The sequence below is a fragment of the Cygnus atratus genome, chromosome 9 (assembly GCF_013377495.2).
Source record: "Cygnus atratus isolate AKBS03 ecotype Queensland, Australia chromosome 9, CAtr_DNAZoo_HiC_assembly, whole genome shotgun sequence".
Lineage (NCBI taxonomy): Eukaryota > Metazoa > Chordata > Aves > Anseriformes > Anatidae > Cygnus > Cygnus atratus.
Genome location: NC_066370.1, coordinates 11,129,365 through 11,156,134, shown reverse-complemented (window position 1 = coordinate 11,156,134; position 26,770 = coordinate 11,129,365). Strand labels below are relative to the sequence as shown.

The 26,770-nt window shown below is 55.1% G+C and overlaps 2 protein-coding genes and 1 long non-coding RNA gene across 6 annotated transcripts in view; 1 reads left to right on the top strand and 2 right to left on the bottom strand.

The window, feature by feature from the left end:
• Nucleotides 1–3,429, bottom strand: part of RYK (receptor like tyrosine kinase) — a 58,036-nt gene extending 54,607 nt beyond the window's left edge. For 2 of the 3 annotated variants that reach the window (XM_050712585.1, XM_035544928.2), the window contains exon 1: nucleotides 3,112–3,425. In XM_050712585.1, the coding sequence (XP_050568542.1) occupies nucleotides 3,112–3,409 (298 nt within the window). In that variant the 5' untranslated portion in view covers nucleotides 3,410–3,425. Of the gene's footprint in view, nucleotides 1–3,111 lie in introns of all 3 variants that reach the window. The other variant, XM_050712586.1, reaches the window with a different exon arrangement.
• A 3,601-nt stretch (nucleotides 3,430–7,030) lies between these two features.
• On the top strand, nucleotides 7,031–9,890 carry LOC118247033 (uncharacterized). Of its 2 annotated transcripts, none has more exons than XR_004778281.2 (3): nucleotides 7,031–7,207; nucleotides 7,552–7,643; nucleotides 9,438–9,890. It is a non-coding gene; the product is annotated as an uncharacterized LOC118247033 (long non-coding RNA). The 2 variants fall into 2 exon arrangements; XR_004778280.2 differs by lacking the exon at nucleotides 7,031–7,207 and adding an exon at nucleotides 7,240–7,446.
• A 9,454-nt stretch (nucleotides 9,891–19,344) lies between these two features.
• On the bottom strand, nucleotides 19,345–26,325 carry AMOTL2 (angiomotin like 2). Its single transcript, XM_035545069.2, is given in 10 exon segments — nucleotides 19,345–20,414; nucleotides 20,593–20,742; nucleotides 20,911–21,083; nucleotides 21,259–21,551; nucleotides 21,649–21,944; nucleotides 22,679–22,771; nucleotides 23,019–23,163; nucleotides 24,045–24,276; nucleotides 25,639–25,745; nucleotides 25,747–26,325. Coding segments are annotated over 10 exon segments (2,127 nt in total). The 3' UTR covers nucleotides 19,345–20,355.
• Nucleotides 26,326–26,770: the final 445 nt, after the last annotated feature.

Genomic DNA, 26,770 nt, shown 5'->3' with positions numbered 1-26,770 from the left:
TCCCTGCGTGTTTAGCACCATGGCCCGGTCACTAGAAAAAAGTGCTACAACCACACGGCGCTGCCGTGCATGTAGAGGAAGCTGCTTCGCCAGACTAACAGTACGTTTAGTTTTATGCGCAGATTCACGCTAATTGGAAAAAGAGATAACTGCCATTGTCCACACAAAGCAACTGCAAAAAGCTACGGGGCACCACGCTGGCAGCGCTCGCAGACATCCCTAAGAGGAGTTGTGGTGCTCTGGGCGGCTCTCCCCAGCAAGCATCACCCCACGTCACCCCTGTCTCACACCTCTGGCTGCTGCTGCCACCGCTCAGGCTGTGCCCTGACCCACTGCCATATCTCCTCCTACCTCCATCCCACCTGCTGCCGAGCCCCGCCTGGCGGGATCGCCACCCGGCACATGTGAAAACCACAGCTTTTCTTTCCCATAGGCTCACAGTTTGGACGGCTGAGAACAAATTCCATGGGAACGGCAAGAGATATTTCTGACAGAGGGAGCATCTGTCTGCCATATAGCAAGTCCTGCTTTCAGATCATGGGAATGCTGCAGCTTTTTCAAAATACAAATTGATCTCACACAACAAGACGAGCCAGTTTTCACCAGTTTTCATCTGTAAATGTAAAGTTTTGATGATTTCAAAACGATTCATCTTGAGGCAGACACATGGTCAGAATCACATGGAATAACGGTGGAAATCTGGCATACACGCCCAGGGAAGCAGAAGGCAGTTTTCACTGTAAACCATACCATTTGCGCTTTCTCTGCTTCACAGAAAGAGCAGCCACAAATAATCTTAAGTCAATATTTCTTCACCTTCCACATAGAAGAGCGACAATCTCAATAAAAAACACAAAGTGTGTTTCAGTACGGCACGGAACTCTTATTTCTGAGCAGTGGTCCCCTGAGCCAGTACAACCTGGCAAGCAGTGGGACCAGCAGACCTTACCCCAGCCGCCGAGGACGCTCCAGCTTTGCAGGGAGGATGCACTCTATCACAGTCTATGGTCAAATCAACATTTTTGCGTGCTTACGTTTGCTCCCGATCAAGTTTATGATCTAAACAAGCACCCGAGCGACATTAGGAAACATGGAAACACACCACAGGCTGTAGCAACTCTGTGTAACATTTGGGTTTATTAGCACTTCAGAGAGCATCAGAGTTTTCCCTTCAACCGCAGCAAGACAGTAGCAAGAGACTGAGTTCCTTTAGAAACAAAAGATACAAGAAACTAGCTTTTATAGTTATACTCGCAGTTTCAATGAACCTAACAGTTTACTTCCGCAAGCACTGTCATTTTCCTATCTACTGTGACTTGTCCTAGTGTCCACTGAACCACTGGCTTCCTCAAAGAAGCTGTAGGAACTGGAAAACCTCTGCCCACTTGGGCAGCTCACCCACGCTGATGCGAGCATTTTCAACTATAAACTGGATTTGACGTAAACACACTACAGATACTACAGAGCGGAATGTTTTAAAGGAGCAGACTGTTTTGTCTTCAGAAGCGTGAAGAACTGCAACCAATGCATTTGTGTCCCTTTGGGCTTTCTTCTGCATGAGGAATACATGCAGGTACCTGAGATCTGTGCCTAGACGCCCAGCTAGACTACGCCTTATCTGCGACAGCTAGTACATAGGACAGAATACCCCTAAAATGCAATCTGTTCATCAGGATCTATAAATTGATATTTCTTCCAGAGCGCTAGAAACCTGTTATTTCCATGGTAGACTCAAGTTTATTTAGACTCCAAGCCTTTGGGGTCGCAGAACAGATCATTACATTGCAGATATTTTAAGCAACGTAAAACAGCTACAGACAACTTGAACAGTAAGCGACTTTAGTCGTGTTAGCACACCCACAAGGGAAACTATGGGGTACAATTTAACTTTTAAAAAAAAAATCCTTCCTTCTTCATGTTATGCTTAATGATGAATAATTACAGTAGTGGACCAGTTGAAGCCTGAGCAAGTCCATCTACGACACATTTCAGGCACTAGACTTTGGATAGCTCAAACCTTACCATTCAGTATTTCCAAGATTAATTACTTGTTTAGAGACTCAGCTAAACAGCAAGCCTGACTGTTTTATCCTCTATCTGCAACAGAGCATCTGGCAGCAAGCACATGCGATGTAAAAATGATGACAGCAGAATGCTAATCGCCAGAGCAAGCCATAAGGGAAAAAAATGTTTACAGCGTTATTCACCCCCTGGGTCCCCTGACTGCAGTCAGCTACGTGCTTACAGAGCCCAAGTTCACTGGAGATATTTTTATTTTGTCCATTTGATGCAAAGGAAGTCATAAGCTGCTGGAAGATTTTGTTTTTCAGCTTACAGAGCCATAGGACACCTACTGAAAAACAAATCTCTGGGGATACCAACATACTTGTTTTGAGACTCCATCCATCAACTCTAAGCAAGCCAAAGCCCACAGAAAACAAATCTTTGTTTAAATCAGAGACTCTCCAAACACAAAGCTACTACGAAAGTCTTCTGCAGCGGGCCAGATGGGGGACTTCACAAACTGTCTCCAAGTCCTTGCACAGCAATTGTCAGCCTGCCTAGAAATTAAGATTCCTTTCACACACGCACCCAATTATTGCCAGGTCTCCTCTCTGCCCTCCGAATGTCACTCACCGTGCTAATTAAATCACGGGCCTCGGCTCATCTCCTCCGGGGTCACCCCGCTCCCAGAGCGCATCATCCCCACTCGCTCCAGCCCAGGGAGCCCCCCGCCACCACAGCACAAGAGCCCAGGCCCCTTACCTCCCCTTTAGACCCCCCGAGCCCCCCACACAGGCTCATTCCTGGCCGCTCGGGGTCCTGCCCACACCCCCCAGTTCTCCCGCGGCTCCCCACACCCGGCCAGCCCCACCGCCACCATCCCCTCCTGACCCCCACATCCTCCAGCCCCCTCCATCCTCCCCCAGCCCCCCAAATCTGCCACCCCCACATCCCACAGCCGCCCCCCCAACCCCACAGACCCCTGCCCAGCCCCACGGACCCCCCTATCCCCACCCCACCCCCCGGCCCCGGACACCCCCCGGTCCCTTCCCCCTTCCCCTCCAGGCCCCCTCCAGGCTCCGCAGCCCCGGGCCGGGCCGCACTCACCGATCAGCCGCCGCACCTCCTCCTCGCTCAGGTACAGGCTCAGGCTGGGCCCGGGGCCGGCGGGGGGCCAGGCCGGGGGCCCGGCGCCGTGCGGGCCGGAGCCCAAGCCGGGGCCGAGCTGACCGGCGGCGCCGGCGGGCAGCAGGAGCAGGAGCAGCGGCAGGAGGCGGAGGAGATGGCGGCGCGGGCCCCACCACCACCGCCGCCGCCACCACCACCGGCACGGCCCCGCCGCCGCCGAGAGGGACCGGCCCCGCCACTCCCCGCCGTGCTCCGGGCCCCGGCGCCCCGGCACCATCTCCACGGGGAGGGAAGTGGAGGAGGAGGACGAGGACGAGGAGGACGGGGGCCCCCCCGCCCCGCCGGCCCCGCCGACCCCTCCTCACACGCCGCGGCCGCCAGCCCCCGCCCCGCCGCTCATGGCTGCGCCCGCCCGCCCGCCGCCCCGCGCACGCGCGGCCTCCGCCCGGCCGCCGCCGCGGCTGCCGCCGCCGCCTCCTCCTCCTTCTCCTCTTTCTTCTCCTCCTCTTTCTTCTCCTCCTCCTCCTCCTCCTCCTCCTTCTCCTCTCTCCCACCCGGCCCCGCCCCGCCCCGCCGAAGTGCCCGCTCGGAGGCGCCCTCCTCGAAAGTTTCGGTCTCGGCACCGTTTCCTTTCCCCCCCCCCCCCCCCCCCTTTTTTTTTTTTTTTGAGGTAGTTTTTCAACTTTGCCCGCTGAGGTGCAGCGTTTTAGTCAGCCGCTCTCTTTGCTGGGTTTCCCCCCCGCTTGAGGTGCCCCCTCAAGGAGCTGGGGGTCGGCCTCTTCTCGCAGATAACTAGTGACAGGACTAGGGAATGGCCTCAAGTTGTGCCAGGGGAGGTTCAGGTTGGAAATGAGGAGACATTTCTTCTCAGAAAGAGCAGTCGGACATTGGTATGGGTTGCCCAGGGAGGTGGTGGCATCACCGTCCCTGGGGGTGTTCAAGGAAAGGTTGGACGTGGTGCTTGGAGACACGGTTTAGTGGGTGACGTTGGTGGTAGGGGGATGGTTGGACCAGATGGTCTTGGAGGGCTTTTCCAACCTTAATGATTCTGTGATTCTGTGATTTTAGAGCAGCTCAGTTGGAAGGGTCCGGCGGAGATCATCGAGCCCCAGCCTGATCGCTCAGGGCTGACCAAAAGTTACAGCATACTGTTAAGGGTGATACCCACATGCCTCTCAGACACTGACAGGCCTGGGGGATCAGCCACCTTGCTAGGAGGCATGTCCAGTGTTTGACCACCCTCACAAAAAGACTTTTTTCCTAATACCTTGTCTGAACCTCCCCTGGTGCAGCTTTATGCCATCCCCACACATGATAGATTTATTTAGGCTGGAAAAGACCTATCCATCACTGAACACTACAAGTCCATCCCTAAGCTGTGTCCCTAAGTGCCACATCCATGTGTCTCTTAAATACCTCCAGGGATGGCAGCTCCACCACCTCCCCGGGCAGCCTGTTCCAATGCTCTGCCACTTTTGGGGGGAAGAAATTCTTCCTCACATCCATTCTAAAACTCTCCTGGCCCAACTTTAGGCCATTTCCTAGTGTCCTATCACTTGCCACCTGAGAAATGAGACCAACACCTCCTCACTGCAACTTCCTTTCAGGCAGTTGCCTGTGGAGATCCCCAAGCTGCTTTTAAGGGGCATAGTGTCAAATAAAAATGTTAAACGACAAAAAATGACATTATCTTGCAGGTCTTTTAAACCTAGGCGATTCCATGATTCTATGAAACCTTGAATCTCCTGTACAGCCATTCCCGACCCTTTCCTCTTCTGTACCAAATTTCAAATGTCATTATTTCCATCACGGTGTGGTGCCACACTGCAACCCAGCATGCCCACCTTTCCCCTGAGAGACGAAACCTGCGTCGCAATCGCTCTGCAACATGGGACATCGGGCCAGGGGGATGCTGTGGTATTCAGATAGGCTGCTGAGGGGTTTAACTCAGCAAGTTTCAGCCCACAGCCGTCAGAGTGGAAAGCTGTATAAGAAGCCCTGCACTTACGATGTCTGCGGTGAAGAAGGACTTGTTCACGCACCTCCCCACAACAAGCATCACTTAGCAGTGTGCGGCACAAGAAAAGGTGAAAATGGAGTTGAAAATTACATGCAAGAGTTCAGTTTGGTGGATGTGGACCAGCCTGAGTAATGCTGGTGACTGCAAGAGAGCCCTCCATGCCACAGCTTCCCCAGAGACAATGTCCTCCGCCTCTAAACCCAAAACAACCACCCTAAACCCGGTGTTTGTATGCAGTTCAGACATGGTCGAAATCTAAGACTCCAGGAATTTCCTAAAGGACCTCACTTAGGGACCCACAGGTAGGCAGGCAACTTGCGGGTCTGAAGTGACCACCCACAAAACTGAGCGTTGTCTTTTGGCTGAGGATTCCCAAACTGAGTTAGAAAAATCATCACAAAAGCATCCACCAAACTAGCACACTAAACGAATGCAAACTTCCACAGGCTCTTTTTGAGAAATTCAGATAATACAAAATCAGCCTGTTTCAACAACAAACCTCGTTTATTCCCTTAAAATAAAGAATCGATTGACAGCAGCAATAACAACCCCATGGTTCAGGTTGCTGAGAGCAAAGCACTGTTATGTCCCGATGGCTCGAAGATGACCAGTGCAGCGCTATCTGTTGTACTTGTGGTATTTTCTCAGGCAGAGCCACCCTTGCCTGGGTTTCAGTGACGTGCATCCTGAAATACACCCAGCTCCCAATGAAAATGTTGATGGCCTTTCCCGGTGAGGTGAGCAGGCAGCTTACATGGCACTCCCCGGCCATAAAACAACCTCTGATGGTGCCCAGACCCATAGGTGACCTACACATTCACCATGCTCCTGTCCTGCCAGAAAGTGAGGTAGGAAGCATGGCCTCCAAATTACCCTCTGAGGACCTCAAAGGGCAAAAGGTTCTACCTCTGGTCCAGCCTACGTGGAAACCACGTGGCATGGGCTTAGGCATCACATTACCTCGTCACCGTAAGGGACTGAAGCCTTTCTCTGCCCCCTTTCTCCCTGTAGCCATGCAGGATGCACCCAGCCAGCCAGGCCTTATAGCTGATAACCCACGTCTGGGCTGCTGTTCTCCACCAGGAACGTGGGGGCAATGTCCCTGTCCACGGACATTGTCACTTTACCCTTAGCCTCAGCCATCCCTGCCTTTGACGTGGGGATGTGATATTCAGCAGAAATGTGATATTCAGCAGAAAGGCCCGGCCTAGATTATTTTACTGCATTTCTTTTCAGTGAGTATGCAGCTCGCCTCCTGTAAGTCACTGGCTGATTTGAATGAAAGGTCACCAAAACCACATAAACCAAATGCAAATAAACAAATTCTTAGGATACATCTGCCAGTCTGCACACAGGCGCTTTTAGGGCTAAAGTCCCTGGTGGTGTATCTTTTCTGCTACGCCCGTGAAGCTAATTGCTTACTGAGCCCTGACGTTATAATTAAAATACTGTTTGTCACACTTGAAAGAATAATTAGGGGGTTTACAAGTCAAATGAAGGTTTCATTGATGTCAAGAAACGTATCATTTGAAAAAGGTGAAAAATGTAACTCGCAGGCCAGCACAAATGCTAAAGATCCTCTGTTGATTTGTTTTGGCTGCACAGACTATTTTTGGCAGGATCAAGTTCTCAGTCTTTCAAAACCATACTGGGTAAGATTATACATTGCAAGGAGATACACACAGACTCTGCATGGAAAGCTGCTAGCAATAGCTGTGAGTTCACAGCGCTCTTACAGAGAAGTTTTGCTTGGCCAGGCGTCGAGATGCATCACGGCTCGTGCTCTGAGCGGGATGGTATCTGCGCTTACCACCACGGTGTCCCAGGAGGCGTGGAAGAGCTGGTATTCATTTCTGGATGCAAAACAAAATTGAGAAAGCAGATAGCTGGCAGTTAGTGGCACTGAGAGTTTGACACACTAGGACTTAGTGGGAGGCATCTATTTACGGGGGTGCTGGAAGAAAGGAGACAGGGCTTTGGGATTGCCCCATGTCCAGCCTCACTGGCACACACTGCTGTGACAAAGGTGGCTGTCCCCACCTCCTCTTCACGACTGTAAGTGACCGTGTAACACCCCTTGTGGAGAACTAGCCACATGGAAACAGACACAGACACTTCTGCCTCTTCCTCCATTTTTGTCTTCAGTTTCTCTTCTTCCTGAGTACCAGGGGAGGGCTTGGATGGGGTCCAACCAAACTGCGTGTTGGTCACACAGCCCGAGGAGCAGAAAACATGTGTGTCCCAGCCCAGATGGTTTGCTTCTTCAGTCCAGCATCTGTCTTTCAAGGAGCCAGGTGTCCCAGGGTTTCCAGTTCTCCTCTCCTGTCTGGCAGGAGCAGACTGGGGGCTTACCACTTTTTTCTCCCATATCTCTAAATTTGCCATCCCTTTTCCCACAGCCCAGGGAGGAGAACTGAGGGTGAGAGAATGGTCCAGATATCAAATTATACAGACAAACGGATGGCTTCACCTAGACCAGCAGTCATCTCAGGTAAGAAAGAGCTGAAATTTCAAAGCTAAAAACGTAAAGACCCCCCCCCCCAGTTTATTATTTTTTTCCCCGTCTCATCAACTATAAACAGGGGGCACTAGCTGGGAAGGCTGATGTCCCATTTCTGCAATAGCAGAGACCCAGTACTAAACACAAAGCAAAAAAGCCCCAGACATTCAGCCTGCGCCCCTTCACAACATATTTCTATTTTATTATTATTATTTAAATTTCTTGCTGTGAGCATGCAGGTCCATAAAGCTGGCCAGGGACTGCAGGGTCGGACCATTCAGGCTGGAATATGTATAGAGAGGGAAATGTAGCTCACACGGCTGTTGACTGAAATGCAGTATACAAGTTCCTAGAAATGTAGCATTTAATGGAAAAAACGTCCTAGGAACATCAAGCTAAGAGCTACTATGGCACTAAACAAGCAGAGGCTGGAGGGAAGCAAAGCATCTGAATTCGATTTCAGCTTGTGGTTGGTAAGAGACATGCCTTTCCCTTGTTTGCCTTTTAAGGGGAGCGTTGCACGCCGTGATATTGCTAAATATGAAATAAATTGCTTGTGTTTGGTGGCTGGCCATCTCACCTCTTCCCTCCCTGGGAGACTCGTGGGGGGCTGGGTCGTGTGTCAACCACAGCATTTGCCTTGCCAACAGACATCAGGATTCCTGGCCGTTTTACAAGCGTGGGTCATACAGCAAGGCTCTAATGCCATGCTGTTGTATTTTGTTCTGCACGCACCCAAGTGGTGCTTAATGCTCAGGTGAGAGCTGGTATTGGGAGAGGATAGAATATGACAAATGATAACATTTTTGATGACAAAATTGAGGGAAAATTCATGTGATCGGGTCTCTTATTATCACCCTGCTACTATTCCCAGAACCAAAGTTCAAAAATACCACATCCTTTACGGACTGAGCATGACAGATGGGATCTGGAGCATGGATAACATGCACTGACAGGCCAGGTAGCTCCCCCTGCCCCTGCTGTTAAAACCACCTTGGCACAAATGTCCTGAGCATCACTTGGTGGCAGGGACCTGAGACCAGCTCAACCGTGCTGAACCCAGAGAGCCGTCTGCAGGACAGACGCTTGGGTTTCTGCCTCTTGATTGGTCTTTTGGTTGCTTGTCAGTGCTAATGAACCTTCAAAACATGTCTTCAGGGGCTGTCCTCTATGTCTGCTGAAAAGACAGACCTTGCACCATAGCTCTGCGCGTGGCACCAGATGCAGCACCCTACTTGCACGTGCAGTGATCCTCAGAGAGCTCATTCGCCCCTGTGCATTCCCCTTCTCCCTTGGGAAGTCAACTGAACAGCAGTTATAAACTTATGCAGTCACATCTTACAGATCACTTAAATAAGTTTTTCCCTCTGCTCTGGCAGTTTGAGCTGTTTTATGGTTTAGCAGGGTTTTTCAGAGCCCACACACACTACAAGAATGGAGGCAATTAGCTCTAGGAGTCACCGTAGCCCACCCTTCTTTTACGAAAGCACAATTGGAGCATTTACCCAGGAAGTGGAAAATATTTATTTAACTTCCTTTCTGCAAAAGTATTAAAAGCCCCATTTTCACTAGGAGTAAAGTCACTGAGCATCGACTGACTCACCTGCTTTCACTGCTCCCAGCCCTGTCCAGAAGAGGTTGTGTAGTTCCTGGATCCATCAAAGCGAGACACATGAGAGAGCATGACTCTTAAGCTCCTCTCAGTGCTTAGGTTATTGGAGTAACCACACATTCCAGACCATGATGAATGCTAGATGATACTAACAAACTCATTGTCGGCAACAGGATCCTTCCCGCAGCTTCTGGTGGCCTTTGGACCAGAACAGAAGGTGTCCAGACTCACCAGGACCTGCCCATGGGCATGGAGGAGAGCACTGGTATCAATTTCCTCAGCTGGACACAGGATCCAGTCACTGCTATATCGTGGCCAAACTTCGTATCTGCTTCTATTCCCAGCACTTGGCAATGCTGTTGCACCCTAAGCTCAACTGGACACCTCTTATTTGAGACAGATACTTTACTTCTGAAAAACTGATTCCTGTAGATGATAAGCTCTCTTATAGGCCAAAATGGAGTCAGATCAATTTTAATCATGCTTACATTGCAGGTCCCGTAAGCCAACTATTTTAATAGTTTTTCTGAGTCCTTTTCTTAGGGCTTGGAACATGCTCAACACCAATAAACCGAAAGACTTAGCAGGATGTTTCGCCTCATTAAAATGCTTTGTGCTTTTGACGATTCTGTTCTTTGACTGCTGTGTTTTCATAGATCCTCGTCTTGGAAATGAGGTAAGGGTCAGGAAAGGGCTGGAGAAAGACAACCTTGCCTCCTCTTGTCCAACTGTTCTGGGTGTTTTTGGAGTCCCTGCTGGACCATTCATCCTCCAGCCACTCACACCATGGGAATTCACGGATATCCAGCATTTGGGTGGTTCACTAGTAGCTTAATGCTTTGGAGAAGCGTAAATGACTATAGCAGGCTCTGGGGATTTGCTATGTGATTTACATTTGCTCTCCTTTCTTGCTTTCAAGGCTGACCGTTTCTCCCAGCCCTGTCTGCTGTGTGGCATGGGATGTCTCGGAGCAGCTTGGGGTGGGGGGCACAGCTTTTCCACCACGCGCTCCTCTGCGATGAGCTCAGCCATGCCGTAGCTGCTCCCTGCTGGCTGCAGTACGGAGAGCTGCACATGTGTGTCGATATCAAGGCAAAAAGGAGTGCTGAACCCAGGGCTGCCTTCCCTGGGGGCCTGGGGCATGCTTCAGGGAAGGATGCTCCAGCTTGGCCACCTTCATCCCAATTACTTCATCAAGCACCTCAATACCATTGTATTATAATATTTAATACCATCCCTCAATATTGTAATGGTATTATAATGGTATTGAGGTATGGTATTGAGGGATGGTACTATAATATAATAGGATTATATAAATATATTATATATATGTATAATATAATATAATAGGAATGGGTTTAAAATACATTTTTCCTTCCTCTGGAGAGGTAGTGAAAATGCTAAATAAAAATACCCCAGTTCTGAGAATTCATATTTTTTGTCACAACCCCTGGAATTCAATGAAAGTGCCTTCCTTCACCAAAATAATTTAAGAACCCACTATTTAAAAATATATTTCATGCAATATAATATAGCCAGCATTCCCACATAGATCTCAGTGCTGAAAAACCTTTTAAGGACCCAAAGAGAGTGAGGAAGGATGGTGTAAGCAGGCACTTGCTTAGGCCTGGTCCTGCCCCATCTCGGACCGCAGCTGTAAGAGGAGAAGTGATCTGCAGGGACCTCGCATGCTCTCACCAGCTCATTTCTCTGCCGGCTAAAACTTCTTCCTCGACATAGAGCTCTCCGAAAATCCCAGGCCAGGTGTTTTCTGGGCAGCCGCGAGTCACCTAATGTTCGGTGGAAGTGCAGGGAGTTTCTCTGCTGGATGCCACCGTACGCCCCGCAGAGGGGATTGGTCCCATTGTAAGTTGTACCTCGGCATTTCCCCAGAAAGCAGAAGCCTGACCTCGGGTCACTTCCACAGGTCCCACCTCGGCGTTTTCCATCCTTCAGCTTCCCTGCGGAGCTGCGGGGCACGGCACTGGAGGCAACATGTGGAGGCTGACCTTTTGGAGGCGTTTTACGGGGTGAAAGCTATGTGGAAAGCTTACACTTCTGCCTCTTGCTTTCAAAATTGTGGTTATTTTGATAACATTGGCATTGCACGTTAACAATCCCTCCTGGAGAGGGCAACAGATTTCCTACCCCTCACTTGCACGTTTTGTTTCCCCCCCGGGCAGCGAGGCCGCCGTCGGGCGCGGAATGAGACCAGCCAGCAAAAACACGTTCCTTAATGAATAAAACACGTTCCTTAATGAATAAAAAAACCCAAAACCAGCCCGAGGCCCGGCGGGTCCCCAGCGGGCAGGGGCCGCTAGATGGCAGTGCCCGCCCGGCCTGGGAGCGAGCGTGGGGCCGAGCCCGGCCGTGCCACGCGTGGGCAGCCCCGGCACTCGAAGGAGGAGCCCCCAGCCCCCCCGTGGGCAGCATGTGCCAGTGCCTGGTCCCCCTCCATGTCCCTAATGCCCTGAGAGAACCCCCTCTGCTTGGGTCTGTGCCCGGTGCCCCCTGCCCTGTCCCTGGGCACCACCGCAAGGAGCCCGGCTCCGTCCTGCCGGCAGCTCCCTGCAGGCACCCATGGGCACGGGTGGGCTCCCCCGGCCCTCCCCTGCTCCAGCCCCAGCTCCCGCAGCCTCTCCTCGCAGCAGAGGGGCTCCAGGCCCTCCAGCAGCTCGGTGGTCTCATCTGGGCTCCCTCCGGTGTGCCTGGGTCTGTCTTGTGCTGGGCGGCCAGGGCCTGGCCCCGGCACCTGGCTGTGGCCTCCCCAGTGCCGAGCAGAGGGGCAGGATGCCCTCGGCCTGCTCTCGGGGCTTTGCCTAACTTCTTGGCCTTCTTTGGGACACGGGCACGCTGCTGGCTCACAGCCACCTGGGTGCCCACCGGGACAACATGGCCACGCAAGCCATGCTGCCCTCCTGCCATGCCAGTGGGCTCCTCGCCAGCCTCCCTCCACCGCTCCTGGAGCCCAGCCCCAGCTTTTCACGAGGCTTCTGAAGGGCCCATGGCGCAGTGGAGCTTCTGAAGGGCTCCACGGCTGGTGCCAGGAGCCGGGGTTTGAACAACACACAATAAATATTAGAGTAGCCTGAGCTACGGAGAACTCCTCCGACACCAGTTTCTAAGGATGACCTCATGCATTTCTTGGCCTCTCCAGTCCTTCTCATTACTCTTCTGCATTTTTTTCCCCCTGCTATTTTCCTTCCCTCCCAAGAAAACGTTTCGGTTTTCTTTTTTTTTTTTTTTTTTTTCCTTTGCTTGCTCCTCTGAAATACGCAGCCATGGCAACTGGCTGGAGGAGCAAATTCCCCGGGTCCGCCCGCCTGTCCTTGGGGTCTGGCGAGGAGCGCATTCCTGCCGTTCCCTGCAGCCAGCACCGCTGCTCGGTAAACACGCGGGACCGCATGCCCGCCATCCCCTGCCCGGCCCTGCCACGCGCCGCCGGCAGGCACCCCGAGCCCCCTCCTGGACCCAGTGGCACCGTCCGGGGCTGGCATTTTTGGGAGCAGCATTGGGAAGGAATGCAGCCCTTGGCGTCGGGACAGGAGCTGATGTTCCCGGCTCGGGCTGAAGAATGTGGACATGGCGTTTGCTCCCAGCTCGGCCCCAGCGTTCATTCACCCAGGCGAGGGGGACGCCGGGACCTCGGCCCTCAGTAGCCGGCCGATGGCAGATGCGGGCATTGTGGTTCCCCCTGCCCCTCCAGCACAGCCAGCAGAAGGGCCGTGGGTGCTATTTATACCCTTTATAGTGTTACACTAAACACCGCTTGGGTTACCGCCTGGCATCCCGTGTGTTTGGAGCAGGGTCTCGTGAACCAGAATAGTTTGGGGTTAGCGCAGCAGGTTTGAAATCAGACCCGGCAGAGTTACTCGCCATTCACTTTGCCTGGGTTGAGTGGCTTAAAATAGTAAAATGTAGCTACAGCAATGGCGTGGCTGAGGCAGAACGAGCCCCACTGATTCACCAGCCCATTGCATCAGCGTTACGACGCCAGGGAAATGCTGCTCATTCCACCGCTCTGCAAGGACGGTGACGCCCCGAGAATTGCAGGGAAGCCGAGAAAGTTGGGGAGTTTGGGAAGGATTTGCACAATTCTCATCTCTGAGCCATGGCTTGAATAACTCTCCTGTATCTGAATAATGTGGGAGGGTTATTCCCAATCCCTGGGAAAAGACGGGTCAGGAATAGATGGACAAGGTGACATGCGGCATCAAAAAAAGCCACCCTGTTTGGGGTGGGTCTTCCCGACCTGCCGTCGAGCTGTGTAATGCATCATGACAACACAGACACATGTTTCACGACCTGAAATAGCCACCCCGGGATCACGCCTTGGTGGCGGTGCTATTTGGGGATGGAGCAGCTCAGGAAGAGCCCTGGCATGTGCTGTGGGGATGGATCCTGCCCTGTCTCCCACCAATATTTGCTGGGGGGGAAGAGAGCCGCCTGCCAGCTTTCCAGCTTATTTCATTTTCTTAGAATTTCCTCTCTTGGTTCCGTTTTATTATTATTATTATCATTATTCCACTTTTTCTTTTTTTTTAATAACAGCTGGAAAAAATAATGTGTTGCCATGGCAACACACTCTGAAACTTTTGATGGCTTCAAGACGTGCCAGGAGTTGCAGGGCAGGCGATGGCGGCGGAGGGGGCTCCCTGGAGCTTCCCAAAAACGGGGCAAGCACCCTGCGGCAGCACAGGGCACCCACCGGCCTGGCCCCCTTCCCTCTGCAGGCACGGCAGCACTTGCAAATTTGCTCGCGTGTGCCATGGGATCACGAGGCCAGGCGTGGTATTACTTCATGCTGGAGCCGATGCAGAAAGGCAAAAAAAATTAAGAATAAAAAAAAGTATAAAAAAATAAAAAAATAAAGCATCGTGCTTTAAGGCTGTAAAAATGTGGGTGGGAATATTTTCCAGTGCATGTCATTTTCCGCCAAGGCCAAAATCCGTGTTTTGCCGCTCGCTGTTGGTGTTTTTGTCCCTGCAAGTTGGTTTTTCTCTAAAGGTGCTGCTGCTCCTTCCTGTCGCCCCACGCCGCCAGCATCCCATGCCCCGCGGGAACCTGCGAGGCACCCACTCCCTGCCCTTCGCTGAGCAACAGCCGGCAGATAACCGCGACTCCCCTGCCCTGCAGCTGCTCACAAGACAAGTCCTTCTCTCCTTACCTGCCTGTTCACCACCTGCTCGCTGGGTTTTGGTGCAAGAAGAGCCAACAGAGCTCCTCCAAGCATGGAAAAGCAAAGTGTGTTGATCTCAAAGTCCCTTCCAACCCAAACCAGGCTCCGAGCTCACATCCAGCTGGTGCTCGCCTGTCCCACCTCTTGGCTCAGAAGCACAAGTGTGCCAAAACCCAGCTGGAGCACTGCAGGGAAAGCACGGCACCTCAGCGGTCCTTGGGCGGCACAAGGAGCTCACAGAGGGAGGGATGGGGTGGGATGGGATGGGATGGCATGGCATGGCATGGCATGGCATGGGGAGCTCCCAGCCTTTGCTCCTCGGCTGGAGGTGAGGGGAGAGGAGCACGGCTCCTCACAGCTCCGAAGCATCAGCTTGCAATGAAACACGCTTCAGCTTTTTCAGAGTCAGAAAAGTCGAGGGAAGTGATCCCCCACTATGAAAAAGTTCCAGGAGACCTCATACATTCAATTTCAAGCGTCAGTAGTTAAAAATTCCCCTCCCGTCATTCTGCCCGAAGCCAATTACTTTCCCTACATTTCATGCAAAATATTTCTGTAATTTTCCTAAGCATGACAACAGTGAAAAATGCATACTTTCTCTTTGATCGACAAACAAAAATTCTTACACATTTGTGATTTTGAAGAGTTTTAGCTCTGAAGTGGAAAGGGAAGTGCCATTGCATAGGGACAAGGTGACGCTGTGCAGGGACAAAGCGCTCCCTGAAGCAAAGCCTCCGCGATGGCGGTGTTTGTGCACATGTTTGTGGGGAGCCCGGCAGTATTTTTCATGCTTGCTTATGTTGGGACGGGAGTTGGGGTGCAACCAAAATATGCTGAGCCTAGCTGGGAAGCCAGGGAAACAAATTAAAGAAAATTAAAAAAAAAAAAAAAGACACTTCTGCATGAGAAAATGTTTGCCTAGAAATTTCCGGAGCGGCGACTCAGTGCTGATGCAAATCCCGAGTCAGGGAAGCAGTGGCTGGGAGCTTCTCCATCCCTGCCCGCTGCTCCTGGCTGGGTCACAGCCATGCTACCCACAGCCAGACATCATCCATCCATCCCGACGAGGCCGTTTGTCCAGGCAGCGCTGGCATCGGGGCTGCTCTGCCCTTACAATGCCACCGCTCTGCAAAGCATCTCCAGACACCCCATGCAGATGCCAGCACGTTCTGCATCTCTTACAGGCTGCCAGCCTGGGACCACCACGTCTTTGGGTTGCTTTTGGTTGTTTTCTACCCTGGAAGTAGCATCCAGGCAGAAAAACATGGATGTCCCCATTTCTCTCAACTTTCTGGACAGGGGCATACATTCCTCCTGCTCGCAGCCCCACAAAGCTCTCAGCCTGTCCTGCTCCACCAAAATCCAGAGACCGAACACAAAGCCCTGCTCCAGCTCTAGTCGAAATGGAAATTTTCCATTTCCATATTTTCAATGTCACGCTGGAAAATGAGAAGCTTCAGAAAGCAGCCCCTGCCTATTTATCGAAATACATGAGAAAAAAAAAGGTGTTTTGGGCCGGAGACAACTCCAGCGCTGATGGGGGTGGCGGACATGACGTTTAGCTAAAGGAACATGCATTTCCCTAAAATCATTTCTCGCAACTTTCCCTTCCCTTGCTCTGAGTGTGAGCGCTGCACAGGGGAGGGATGCCCGAACCCAGGCTGATTTCACGGCCCCTCGTAATGAGGCAGGAGCTTGAAATTATTGTGTGGGAGTTTCTGGCTTCAAACCTGTTCGAAATCCACTCAGGTCTCCCACAGACCTGCTCAGGAAGGTCTGTGAAGGAGACCAAGGAGATCTGACGGCGGAGTCCTCCCTAGGAGAAGCCGCCTCCCCAGGCTGTCCCCTCGCCCCTTGTCCCTCGGCTCCAGCCGTTGTGATGGCTGTGGGGGGGGACACGTTGCTGTGCCCAGGTCAGCTTTCAAGGAGTGGCTGAGGTTGGGGGCACCCTCGGGTCCCTCTGGTCCCCCCGGGGCTCCCCACAGCATCCCCATGCGGGCACAAAACTGGGCGCTGAGCTCGCCCGCTGGTCGGGCTTGTCAAGGTCACGGAGGTGGTGGGAAGGAAAGAGAAGGGAAAGCGAGGGGGGAGAGCAAAAAAAAAAAAAAAAAAGTTGACTCAGAAACCGCAGGGAATTTTTTGCCTTTTTAGAATACTGGGAAGAGAAAAAATAGCCACAGTTATTCAAAGCATCCCGGATAATCACAGCCTGTTTACTGTTTGCATGCAAAGATGGCAGGCAGGCAGCGCGGCGCGGGGACGAGGAATGAGGAATTTGCCCGGCTCGCTCCGGCTGCTTCTGCTCGGCCCCGCCAAGCCATCGGCCGCCGTCCCCTTGCAGCAGCACAGGAGGAGGAGGAGGAGGAAGGCCAGGGGCTGGGGAGGAAGGAGAAGCCCCGGGGTCGGGAGGCGCAGGAGCAGGGCAGAGCTGGCGTGGCGGGGAGAGCTTCATTCCTGCCAGCCCCCGGAGCAAGCCGGGACTTGAGATGGAGCCGATGGTGTGCTTTGCCCGACTGGTTTGCTGAGAAGCTGCAGCGCCTGGCAGCTCGCCCCTGCCCGGCCTTCTCAAATCTTCCCCCAGAAAAACGGGGACTAGCTGGAAGACGGGTGAAATTCCCTTGCTGCCTAATCCTGGTGGGAAACCGGGGATTTCTCAGCTTTGTAAAGAGGTGTTTTCCGTCACAGGGAGGTCGTGGTGAGCTCCTCTTCTCCCTTCCAGTTGTAGCATTTGGCTCGTGGAAACAGAGAGCAGGGGGAGGAGGAGGAGGGAGCTTCTGGAGAAGGAGGCCAAGCTCCGAGGATGCTCCAAGAACTAAGCTCCAACCTGTGTCTCCAAGGGAGCCTGGAGGAAAGAGGGAAAGCAGGAGATGGGGCTTCAGAGATGCTGCTGGGGAGCAGCATGGGGGGGATGATGCTCTCCTGGTGGCCATGGGGCTGCAAGGAAAATTGGGGGACACCACTGAGCCCCTCAGCCATGCCCTGACCCACGCAGAGCCCACGGCCTCGCCGTGCCACAGGAGGGACAGGACCATCCCTGCCCGAGCCGAGCCACCTCCCCTTCACCCAGCAGGGAGCTGCTGCCCCGGCATGTGGTGACTGACTCGAAGCCACCGGGGTGATGATGGTGGCATTGGGAGCAGAGCCCGTGCTGGCCCTTTTCCATCTTTCCAGGGCCATGGACCTGCAGCCTGCAGAAGGTGCCACGTCTGGGCACCAGCACGGCCAGCAGCTTGGTAGACATCTGCAGCCACCCCTCCTCGGGGACACGGGGAGCCAGGGATGCAGGGGGCGAGGCACAGGGATGCGGGGATCAAGGATACAAGGATACAAAGATGCAAGGACCCAGGGATGCAAGGACCCAGGGACTGAGGACCCAGGGATGCAGGAACCCAGGGATGCAGGGATTGAGGACACAGGGATGCAAGGACACAGAAGCATTGGAGTGCTAGGACTCAGAGGCACAAGGACACAGGGGCGCAGGAATGCTGGGACACAAGGACCACAGACACAGGGATGGGACCAGGAGGTCTGGCTCCCCTGCAGCATTTTGGCTGAGACAGCAAAAGGATCGCTGGCAGCCCCGCGGCAGCGACAGGGACACATCCTGGCCTGAGTGGGACACGATGTGTGATGAAGGCCAGCAGGTGCCAGCGATGCCAGGGAGGAGCTGCGGCTGGGGGCAATGCTGTGGGGACAGAGCCCAGCTCCTACCCTGGCACTGCCTCCAGGGAAGGGAATCGGAGTTTTTGGAGCCAACCTGCCTGCTGCCTCCTCCCCTCTCTGCAAAATTTGTGAGGCATTTCTCACCGGTGGATGCTGCTGCAGCAGCATGGGCCCTCAGGCTGGATTTTGGTGGGTCTCAGCTCCTCCTAACCCACAGCCCCACTGCCTGAGCTGCATCAGGCTGTTCCTGCAGCTGGAAAGCAACCCTACCAAAACAAAGCAGCCCCGGCCCTGCTGGCTGCAGCAGCAGAAGCATTCTGCCCCATCCTGCCTCCTTTATAGGTGGGCTTTGGGGCTTTCCTTCCCCTTCCTTTTTTCTTTTGCAGCTCTTGAAAAGCTGCCTGCAAGCAGCCAGACCTGCTGCAAGGCCGACCTGCATCCGGATCTGGGTAAATAAAGCAGCGGGCGTGAGCTGCTGCGGTATGCCAGGAATGCTGCAGCCCTTCCCGAGCGGCCACTGCAGCCCCTGGGGAGCAGGAGCAGGGGGAGGCAGGGCAGGTACGGCCCAGCTCAGGGCTTCCCATCCTTCTGGGCCTCTCCAACCTGCCCCTAAAGGGATGGAGGCTCCTAAATTTTCATCCATGCTCCCCCACAGCCTTGGGCTTGAGGAGCCAAAGCTCCCCAGCACGGTATCTCCAAAGCCGCCGTGCTGAGCACAGCAGTGAGCGAGGCTGTGCAGCGGCTGCACATCACGCCAGGATGGAGACACGCTCACAAGAGGAATGCTGTGGATAGGAAGGGTGGCTCAGAGCTCGCGTTCAGCATCGCCGTCACACTGGTACCCACCATACTCAGAAGCCACCTTCCAGGGTGGTCCATCTGTGACAGCTCTTAGAAAAAGTTCAAGTGACTGCGGCAAACAAGAGCATCAAGCTGGGGAGCATCATTTTGTGGCTGTGCAAGTCCTAAGGCAGCCCCATCTCGAACACCAGAACTTCTGGCCTTCCAGAAGAGAAGAGTGAGGAGCTGGGCAGCACGGGAAGGGCCGAGAGGTGGCTGCTGAAGCCCTGGAAGAGCCTGGGGACCAGGAAGGGCTTGAAGACCTGGCAGCAAGGAAGTCTCACCAGGAAGAAGAGGACGGTTGTGGGGCATCACACGGCTGCGTCCTTCACCCCAATCTCCACTTCCCCGGGCGAGCATGGCATCGCATACGAAAAGAACACTGGGGGGGTCGAGACTTGTGGGTTTTTATTTATTTTTTTATTAAAATATTGTTATACCAAGTGGAATGCTACAGCAATCTCGGTATAGGGCGGCATAACGAAACAGCCAGGTTTACGTTTAAATACTCCAGATAACTTAAAACGCACAAACAAGAACTCGTCGTCTTTGGCAGGAAAAAAAAGTTCACAGCACGAAATACTTAAAAAGAAATACCAATATTAATATAAAATATATTAAGTTGTGGGTTTTTTTTTTCCTCTTTCATATTTTGCTTTGTTTTCCACTTTGTAAACAATGCATGAGAACCAAACGCATTTTTTACGTGTCTGGGAGAGAAAATAAAAAATGCAGTTGTCCAGCAAATGCACACATGTTTGAAGAAGAAAGAAAAATATATATATATGCACGAAGGGCAAGGCTGGGAAGTGTCTGAGTTCTGAGGACCGAGCAGTCAACATTGGCTACGGGCAGAAGCCAGCTGCCAGTAGAGGAGGGGGCCACGGGGCGGTGCATCCCACCTGGACATGGTGCACGCTTGCTCCACTCTGAGCATTTCATCTCCAGCACGTTTCTCCTCCACCTTCCATTCCCTCTATTATTGTTTTTTTCTTTTTGCTTAACCAACACTCCACTCCCTCCCTTCGTGAAAAAAAAAAAAGGGATGTGCCCAGGGCTCTCCCAGTAGCTCCTGAGATGGGGATGGAGATGGGAAGGAGTCAACAAGGGAGGGATGGGAAGAAACCCCAGGGGAAGTGGGGAAGGAGGCTGAAATGATTTGCTCCCGTCCTACAAAACAGGGGTGTATTTACAGGGGGTCACATCTCCTGGGCTGTCAGGCAGCTGCCACCGGGGCCAGGTGCTCCAGCGTCCCCAGGGACACGCACAGGGCACATGGTGGGGACAGTGGCCAAGACTGGACGTGGAGGACTGCACTGTTGCCTCTCCTCTTTGGACAGCTCCACCACGGTGACGGCAGCTCTCCCCGGCCACACTGGGGAAGTTGAGGCAGGGAGGCCAGAAGAGCCTTAAATCAAGATCTCCACCATGTCAGACAGGTCTGGGGCTCTGGGGGTGGCCGAGCTCTCTGCAGAGAAATGAGGGGAGAACATGAGGCCTGGAGAAGCAAGCAGGATTTCTTCCTGGAGCCAGACTGCTTCAGTTTTAGTGGATTTAGTCTCAGCTCAAAGCCGACAGCCAAACCCAGCCCCGCTCCCTGCACCTCCCGCATCCCTCGGAGCATCCCTGGGGACCATGGGACTCACCCTGCAAGCCAGCCGGGCACTCTGTGCCCTCGCCCCAGCTCTGCGCCGCCCCATCTGTCTGCGTGCTGCCATCCTTGCTGCCGCACTTGGCGTGAGAGGGTGGGGGGACAGCAGTGGGCACCGCTGGCACTTCATCTGCAGTGTTTTTGCCTGCCAGAGGAGACGTCGTTAGGGATTTGTCAGCATGGGAGAAATCCCACCCAACACGCCCCCAAACCTCCCAGCTATGGAGAGCCACTTCCAAAATTGCAAGGGAAAATTTTAGGCTGCTCCTTGCTGGGAAGCAGAGGTGAGGAGGGCTGGGATGCCCTCGTTTACCTGCAGTGCCCCGGGAAGTACCCTCTGCAGCGGAGGCGACAAAGACAGATGGCACAGACTTGGCTGGTCGCAGGGAGCCCTGGAGGGCTTTGCTAGGATCCCTCCGCGAGCGCTGCTGCAGGACTTTGATGACAGCGTCCTTCTCTAGGATTTGGGCATGAAGGGCTTTTAACCTGGAGAGGTGAAGAGGCAGAAGTTGAGAAGAGAAGGAGGACCATCGGCCAGCGTGATGGAGCCAAAGCCTTGGATGAAGCCTCACTGGAGCCACCTGGCCCACTGGGGATGCTCTGTTACCGCACCACCCAACGAGCAGCTCGTCAGAAAGCAGGCCTGGTGAGGTGGGACTACCTGTTCTCCATCTCCTGGTGCTTGTGGTTGACCAGCAGGAGGTCCTCATTGAAGCTGCTGTTGGGCGAGTGCCGTGGCGAGTGGCTGATGAGGGTGGTGTCCCGCTGGGCGGCGGCGGTGGCAGCGGCGTCCATGGCGAACTGCCGCATGGTGCACTCCTCCAGGTACTTCTGCTCCCACTTGGTCATGTCAGCCTCCAAGGCCAGGATCTTCTCCTCCTTCTCCCTCAGCTGCTCAGACAGCCTGTGGGCACTCAGCTCGGGCGTCCCCCCGCCTGCGGCGCCCACTTGCCTCTGAAGCAGACAAAAAAAGACCCACAGAGAAGGTGAGGAGATGCCGGGATGGAGGTCACCGGTGCCTCCTGCCGCATGGTCCCCAGGATGCCCCCACCTGCTGAGCTCGCAGCATCTTCAGTTCCTGCTCCAGGCGGGTGCGGAGGCGCAGCTCGAGCTGCTCCCGCTTCTCGCAGGCGGCCTGGAGCTGGCCCAGGGCTGCCTGCAGCCGCTCCACCTTCTCCACGTACGCCCGCTTCTTCCGCAGCTCGGCCTCCGCCTTGGCTGCCCGTGCCTGGGCGCTGCCCAGCGCCTGCTCCAGCAGCTCTGCCCGCCGGCGCTGGTCCTCGTTGGCACTGCGCAGCAGGGAGGCTTCCCGCTCCAGTTTCTCCTTCTCCTGCTGGTGCTCATAGCCTGCAGAAAAACACAGAGCTCAGCCCCGGAGACACAAAGGTGAGGGAGGAATGAGCATATGGAGGCCCCTAAAAAAGAGGCCGTGCCTATGGTTCTTGACCCAACTGCATGGTGTGAGAAGCCCTTGCCCAGCACGTGTGGTGTGTCGGTGACGGGTAACATACCAGCAGCACAGACATCAGAGCATGGACATGTCCTGATGGACACGGCCACAAGCACGGACACTAGCTGCATCAGAAAACCTCCTTTTGGCATATTGCAGCCCAAAATTTGAATTGTGACAGAAAAAAACAGTCCTGGCTTGTAGCTAGCCACTATAGGGAAGAGGACACAATTCCTCCCTCGTAACACCAACACTGTCTCTCTGCTGAAATAACACACAGCAGAAATGTAGAGATGGGTTTTGCTGTATTCCCCCCCCCCCCCCCCAAAAAAAAAATCCCAGCTTGCTCAGGAGAGAGGAGCAAAGGAAAGGCCAGGCGGGCGCAGGGAGGGAGTGCGGACTTTGTGCTGGAAGAGCCGGCTCGGCAGCAGGAATGCGGAGAATGCAGGTCACCCCGCCGGCCGGCCGGGATTAATGGCTCGAGTCCAGCGCCCGGAGCAGCACAGCTATCCCTGGGGAAGGGCAAAAAGCTCCCACCCGGCCCCCACCGCCTCCTCCCCCAGCTTAAAGGCTTCTGCACAGAGTCCCTGCCACAGGGGAGCCAGGTGAAGACGAGCCCCCGGGGACTTACTCTGTGCCAGAAGCTTTGCCACGGTGCCCTGGTTGCTCTCCTGGTTCTCCTGGGTCTTGCTGGCCAGCTGCTTGTTGGCTGATTCCAACCGTTCTGGCACAAAAATGCAAAGAAAAATTCAGATTTAAAATCATTGTTTTGATCGGATGAAGCGGGAGCCCTTGGTGAAAACACCCAGAGCAATGAAACTTCTAAAAAGAAATATGTCAGGGAAAAGCCAAGGGCTCGGGGCGCCTGCAGAGACAGGGGTGTGGAGGGGTCTGGCCAACCACATCCGCCATGGAACTGGGGGACACAAGTGGACCACCCCGATGCTCCTGTGGGTCGCAGCCACCCTCACCTTTCAGGTCTCGGTTGAAGTCCTGGAGCCGCCGCATCTCCCCGTCTCTCTTGGTCCTCATGGCTTTCTCCAGCGCTTCCCGCTTGGAGGACGCCTTCATGAGGTTTTCGTAATCCTCCGAGATGCGCTGGATCTCCGTTTCCAGCTGGGGAGGAGGAAGTGACGGGCGGGGGTGAGATATTTGTGGAATGAGGAAAAGAAAGGCAGATGCTGGCGAAACATCGCCTGGGCTTCTTGACCTGCCCTAAGCTGCCAACGGGACTCAGAAAACCCATGGGAGTGGCAGCGAGGAACCCCCACCACAGCATGTGTTTTGGAGGAAAAACTCTTTTTTTTCCCCCTGCTTTTAGCTTTGTGGGCACAGAGGGAGTTTTCTCACTGGCCCTAGCATGGATTTGGCTGCGCCGCAGTCCCCCTGCGCTGGCCCAGCCTCTCCCTGTGCCTCCAACTGTCCATCTGTCCGGCGGGGAACAGCCCTGTCCTTGTGCACAGCCGCACAAAGGGCTTTCTGTGGCAGCCCGAGTGCTACCGGAGGCACAGAATGGGCTCTCTTCCCCCCCTCTTCCCCGCTCAGTGAGGACGAGGAGCTGCCCTGCCACTGAAGCACAGCTGTTTGCAGGGCAAAGCCACCAGAGGGAGGGGGCAGAGATTAAAACACAAAAGGGGGGTGAATTTCCCCAGCAGCTGTTTGCCCCAGGCGGCAAGGAAGCAAATGCACGAGCTCTGCCCCAAAACAGGGGACAAAGCCTCGCTGTGCAGACGAAGCCACGCCGGGGGGGGGGGGTGGGGTTAGGGGGGGACCCGCTCCCAGCCCAAGCCTGCTGCCTGCAGCACGTCGGGGTGGGAGGTCACTGAGCCACGTCCCCTCCTCCCAGAGGGATGGACTTTGGTGGGCAAAGCTCTGGGTCGAAGCAGAGGTGGCTCCACCGAGTATCCACACTCCTTGCTCAAATCCCAAAGAAATGGCAGGGCTGGGATCCCGCATCCCACTCCGACACACGAACACCGGAGCGGAGGCCGGCTCACCTTCTGGATGCGGCTGGCTTTCTCCGCGCAGCTCTCCAGCTCCCGCCGCAGCTTCTCGTTCTCCCGCAGCAGCCTCTCGTTCTCCCGCAGGACCGCGTCCGCCTGGGCCAGCCGGCTGCCGGCCGAGGCCGCCTGGGCGCTCATCAGGGCCTCCACGCCGGCGGGGCCGAGCGAGCCCAGCGCGCTTGGCACGGGCAGGAACGCCGCGGGGATGGGCGATGGCATCAGCCTGCTGGGAGGAAGGAGCGGGATGCTGAGGGGCTTTGCAGGGACAAAGCACGCCAAGCAACTCCAGCACCCTGTGGATTTCTTACAGCCCCCATGTTTTCCTCCTCTAGGTGACCCTTGTGGAAAAACAAAGCTCCTGAAGCACCTGTGGGTGCTGCTTGGGCTCACCAGAGGGATGAAACAGGTGCTGGGTGCCCCCAGGTCTCCCAAAAGGATGAGGGAGGCTCTGAGAGCACCCAGCCTGCCTTCCAGGGCCAGGAAGGGTTTGTGTTCTCACTCAAGCACTCTCAGATGCGAGGCAAATCCCACCTCACAGCGCTGACTGGAGCTCAAGCACCTCCACAGCCACGATTTAAGCACCTGGGACACCTGAGAACTTCAGGACCTGGCCGCTGTGTCAGGAGGGGCTCCAGTCCCACCCTGTGACTGGGGATGATGCAGCTAGGAAAATTCTCAGCAAAGGATGCACCTTGAAAGCCTGCAGCTCTACCCTTTTTCCTCATTACTTTCTGGGCAAAGCAAGGGCTCCTGGCACGGCTCCTGGCTCAAAGGCTCACCACCAAACTATTAATACCTCCTCATTACAGCGCTCCGAGTTCCTCGACATCCCACAGCCGCCTCGGCCATCCCAAGCCGTGCGACCGCCCCGCCGGAGCCGCCCCGCTGGAGCCCGCATTCCTGCGGGGTGATATAGGAGTGAGGAAGAACAAATGCATCTTCCTCGTGGCTCCCCTTCCCCTCTTTGTTCCCTGGAAGGAGAGCGCTTCCTGCCAGAGATGCTATCGCTCTCAGCCCGGGTAGGTCAGCAAGGCGTGGAGCAGCGTGCGTCCCCCTGCCTATTGCAGTTCCCCTCTTCACCCCATTTTCCACGCCAGAAGACGATGCTTCCAGCCCTCCCCAATGCCAGGCGATGCCTGAACCTCTGCACCCATGGATCTCAAAGTGGAGCTCAAAGTGGAGCTGGGCTTTGCTGAAGGAAGAAGTGCCCAACACTTATCCACGCCACTGGCAGAGTCCCCAGCAGCTCCCCTGTGGCATGGAGGGGAGCCCGGTGCCAGGGCCCGTGGGCATCTCTGGCTGGGGATTGCCGGGTGGCATTTTCCACCCCAGGGAGCACATTTTCCTTCCACGCTGGCCCGTGCCCGTTCCGAATTTAGCCATTTCCTGATCTGGTTCCAGCTCCTGAATTAACCCCAAATCCCTCCCAGAACAGCGGGGTTTTCATTGCCGGTTGGAGAAAAACGAACCGCGGTCTGGCTACGCCAGGGAAAACTTGGGCGAACGGTGCTGCCCAACCGCTCTGTGAAGCCACGGCACCCCTGCACCCCAAAAACAGCGTGGCACCCGTGCAGGCTCTGCGGGTTACCTGACTTCGGGGTGCTGGAAGCCGGGACCGTCCCGGGAGCAGGGTCGGGGCAGATAAGCGCCGGCCGCATCCTGGCTGGGGATGATGTAGGGATACTCTGGGGGGGGGGCCCCGCGGCTCCGGCCCCTCGGGGCGCTGCCCTCGCAGGGTGTAGTGCCGGGAGAGCTGGGGGTAGCTGTGGGATGAGCTCATGGGGCTGTGCGCTTTGGCCCCATTCCTCTCCAGCGACATCTGCATCAGACGCTCACTCAGCGACCGCACATGGCCGTGCTTCAGGTCCTTCAGCGAGTCGTCGGGGCGCCGGGCGCCGCTCTCGGCCCCCCCGGGCTGCTGCCCACCCCGCTGCACTGCGTAGTACTGGGAGTGCGCCTTGGCCTCCTCGTAGCTCGGCAGCTCCTCGCCCTTGTGCTGGGGCTGGCAGAGGCGGTAGCCGCTGTTTTCCGAGTAGAGGTGGTCAGCGTGATGCTCCTGGCCCTGGGGCTCCTGCCTGGTGGACTGCTGCACCATTTGGCTTTCCTCCTGGGTCAGGCTTTCCAGGGAGGAGCGGGGGCTGCCGCCGCTGCCACCGCGCAGGGCTTGCTGCTGGATGGCCAGCAGCGTGCGGTTCTCCGTCAGGTTCCCATAGCGCAGCTGCTCCTGGATCAGGCGGTGCAGGACCGTCCCGCTCGAGTCCTCCGCCGTCCTCATCTCCGCTGGCAAAGCCGCGCTTCCCTCCGAGGAGCTCGCGTCGGGATCTAGCGGCGAGGTGGGCACCTGCGTGGGGAGATGGGGGGATGTCGGTGGGGAGCAAGGGGACATCGGTGGGGAGCTTGGGGACATTGGTGAGGAGCGAGGGGACGTTGGAGGGGATGTTGGAGGGGAGCAAGGGGACGTCAGTAGGGAATGAGGGGACGTCGGAGGGGAACGAGGGGATGTCGGAGGGGAGTGAAGGGATGTTGGAAGGGAATGAGAGGATGGTGGAGGGGAGCGAGGAGATGTCGGAGGGGAGCAAGGGGACGCTGGAGGGGAGCGAGGGGACGGTGGAGGGGAGCGAGGGGAAGTCGGAGGGGAGCTCGGGGAAAGGCAGGGAGGTTTGGGACGTCGGCGGGGAGCTCGGGGACCGTCGGGGAGCTGCTGCTGCCGCCGGGCAGCG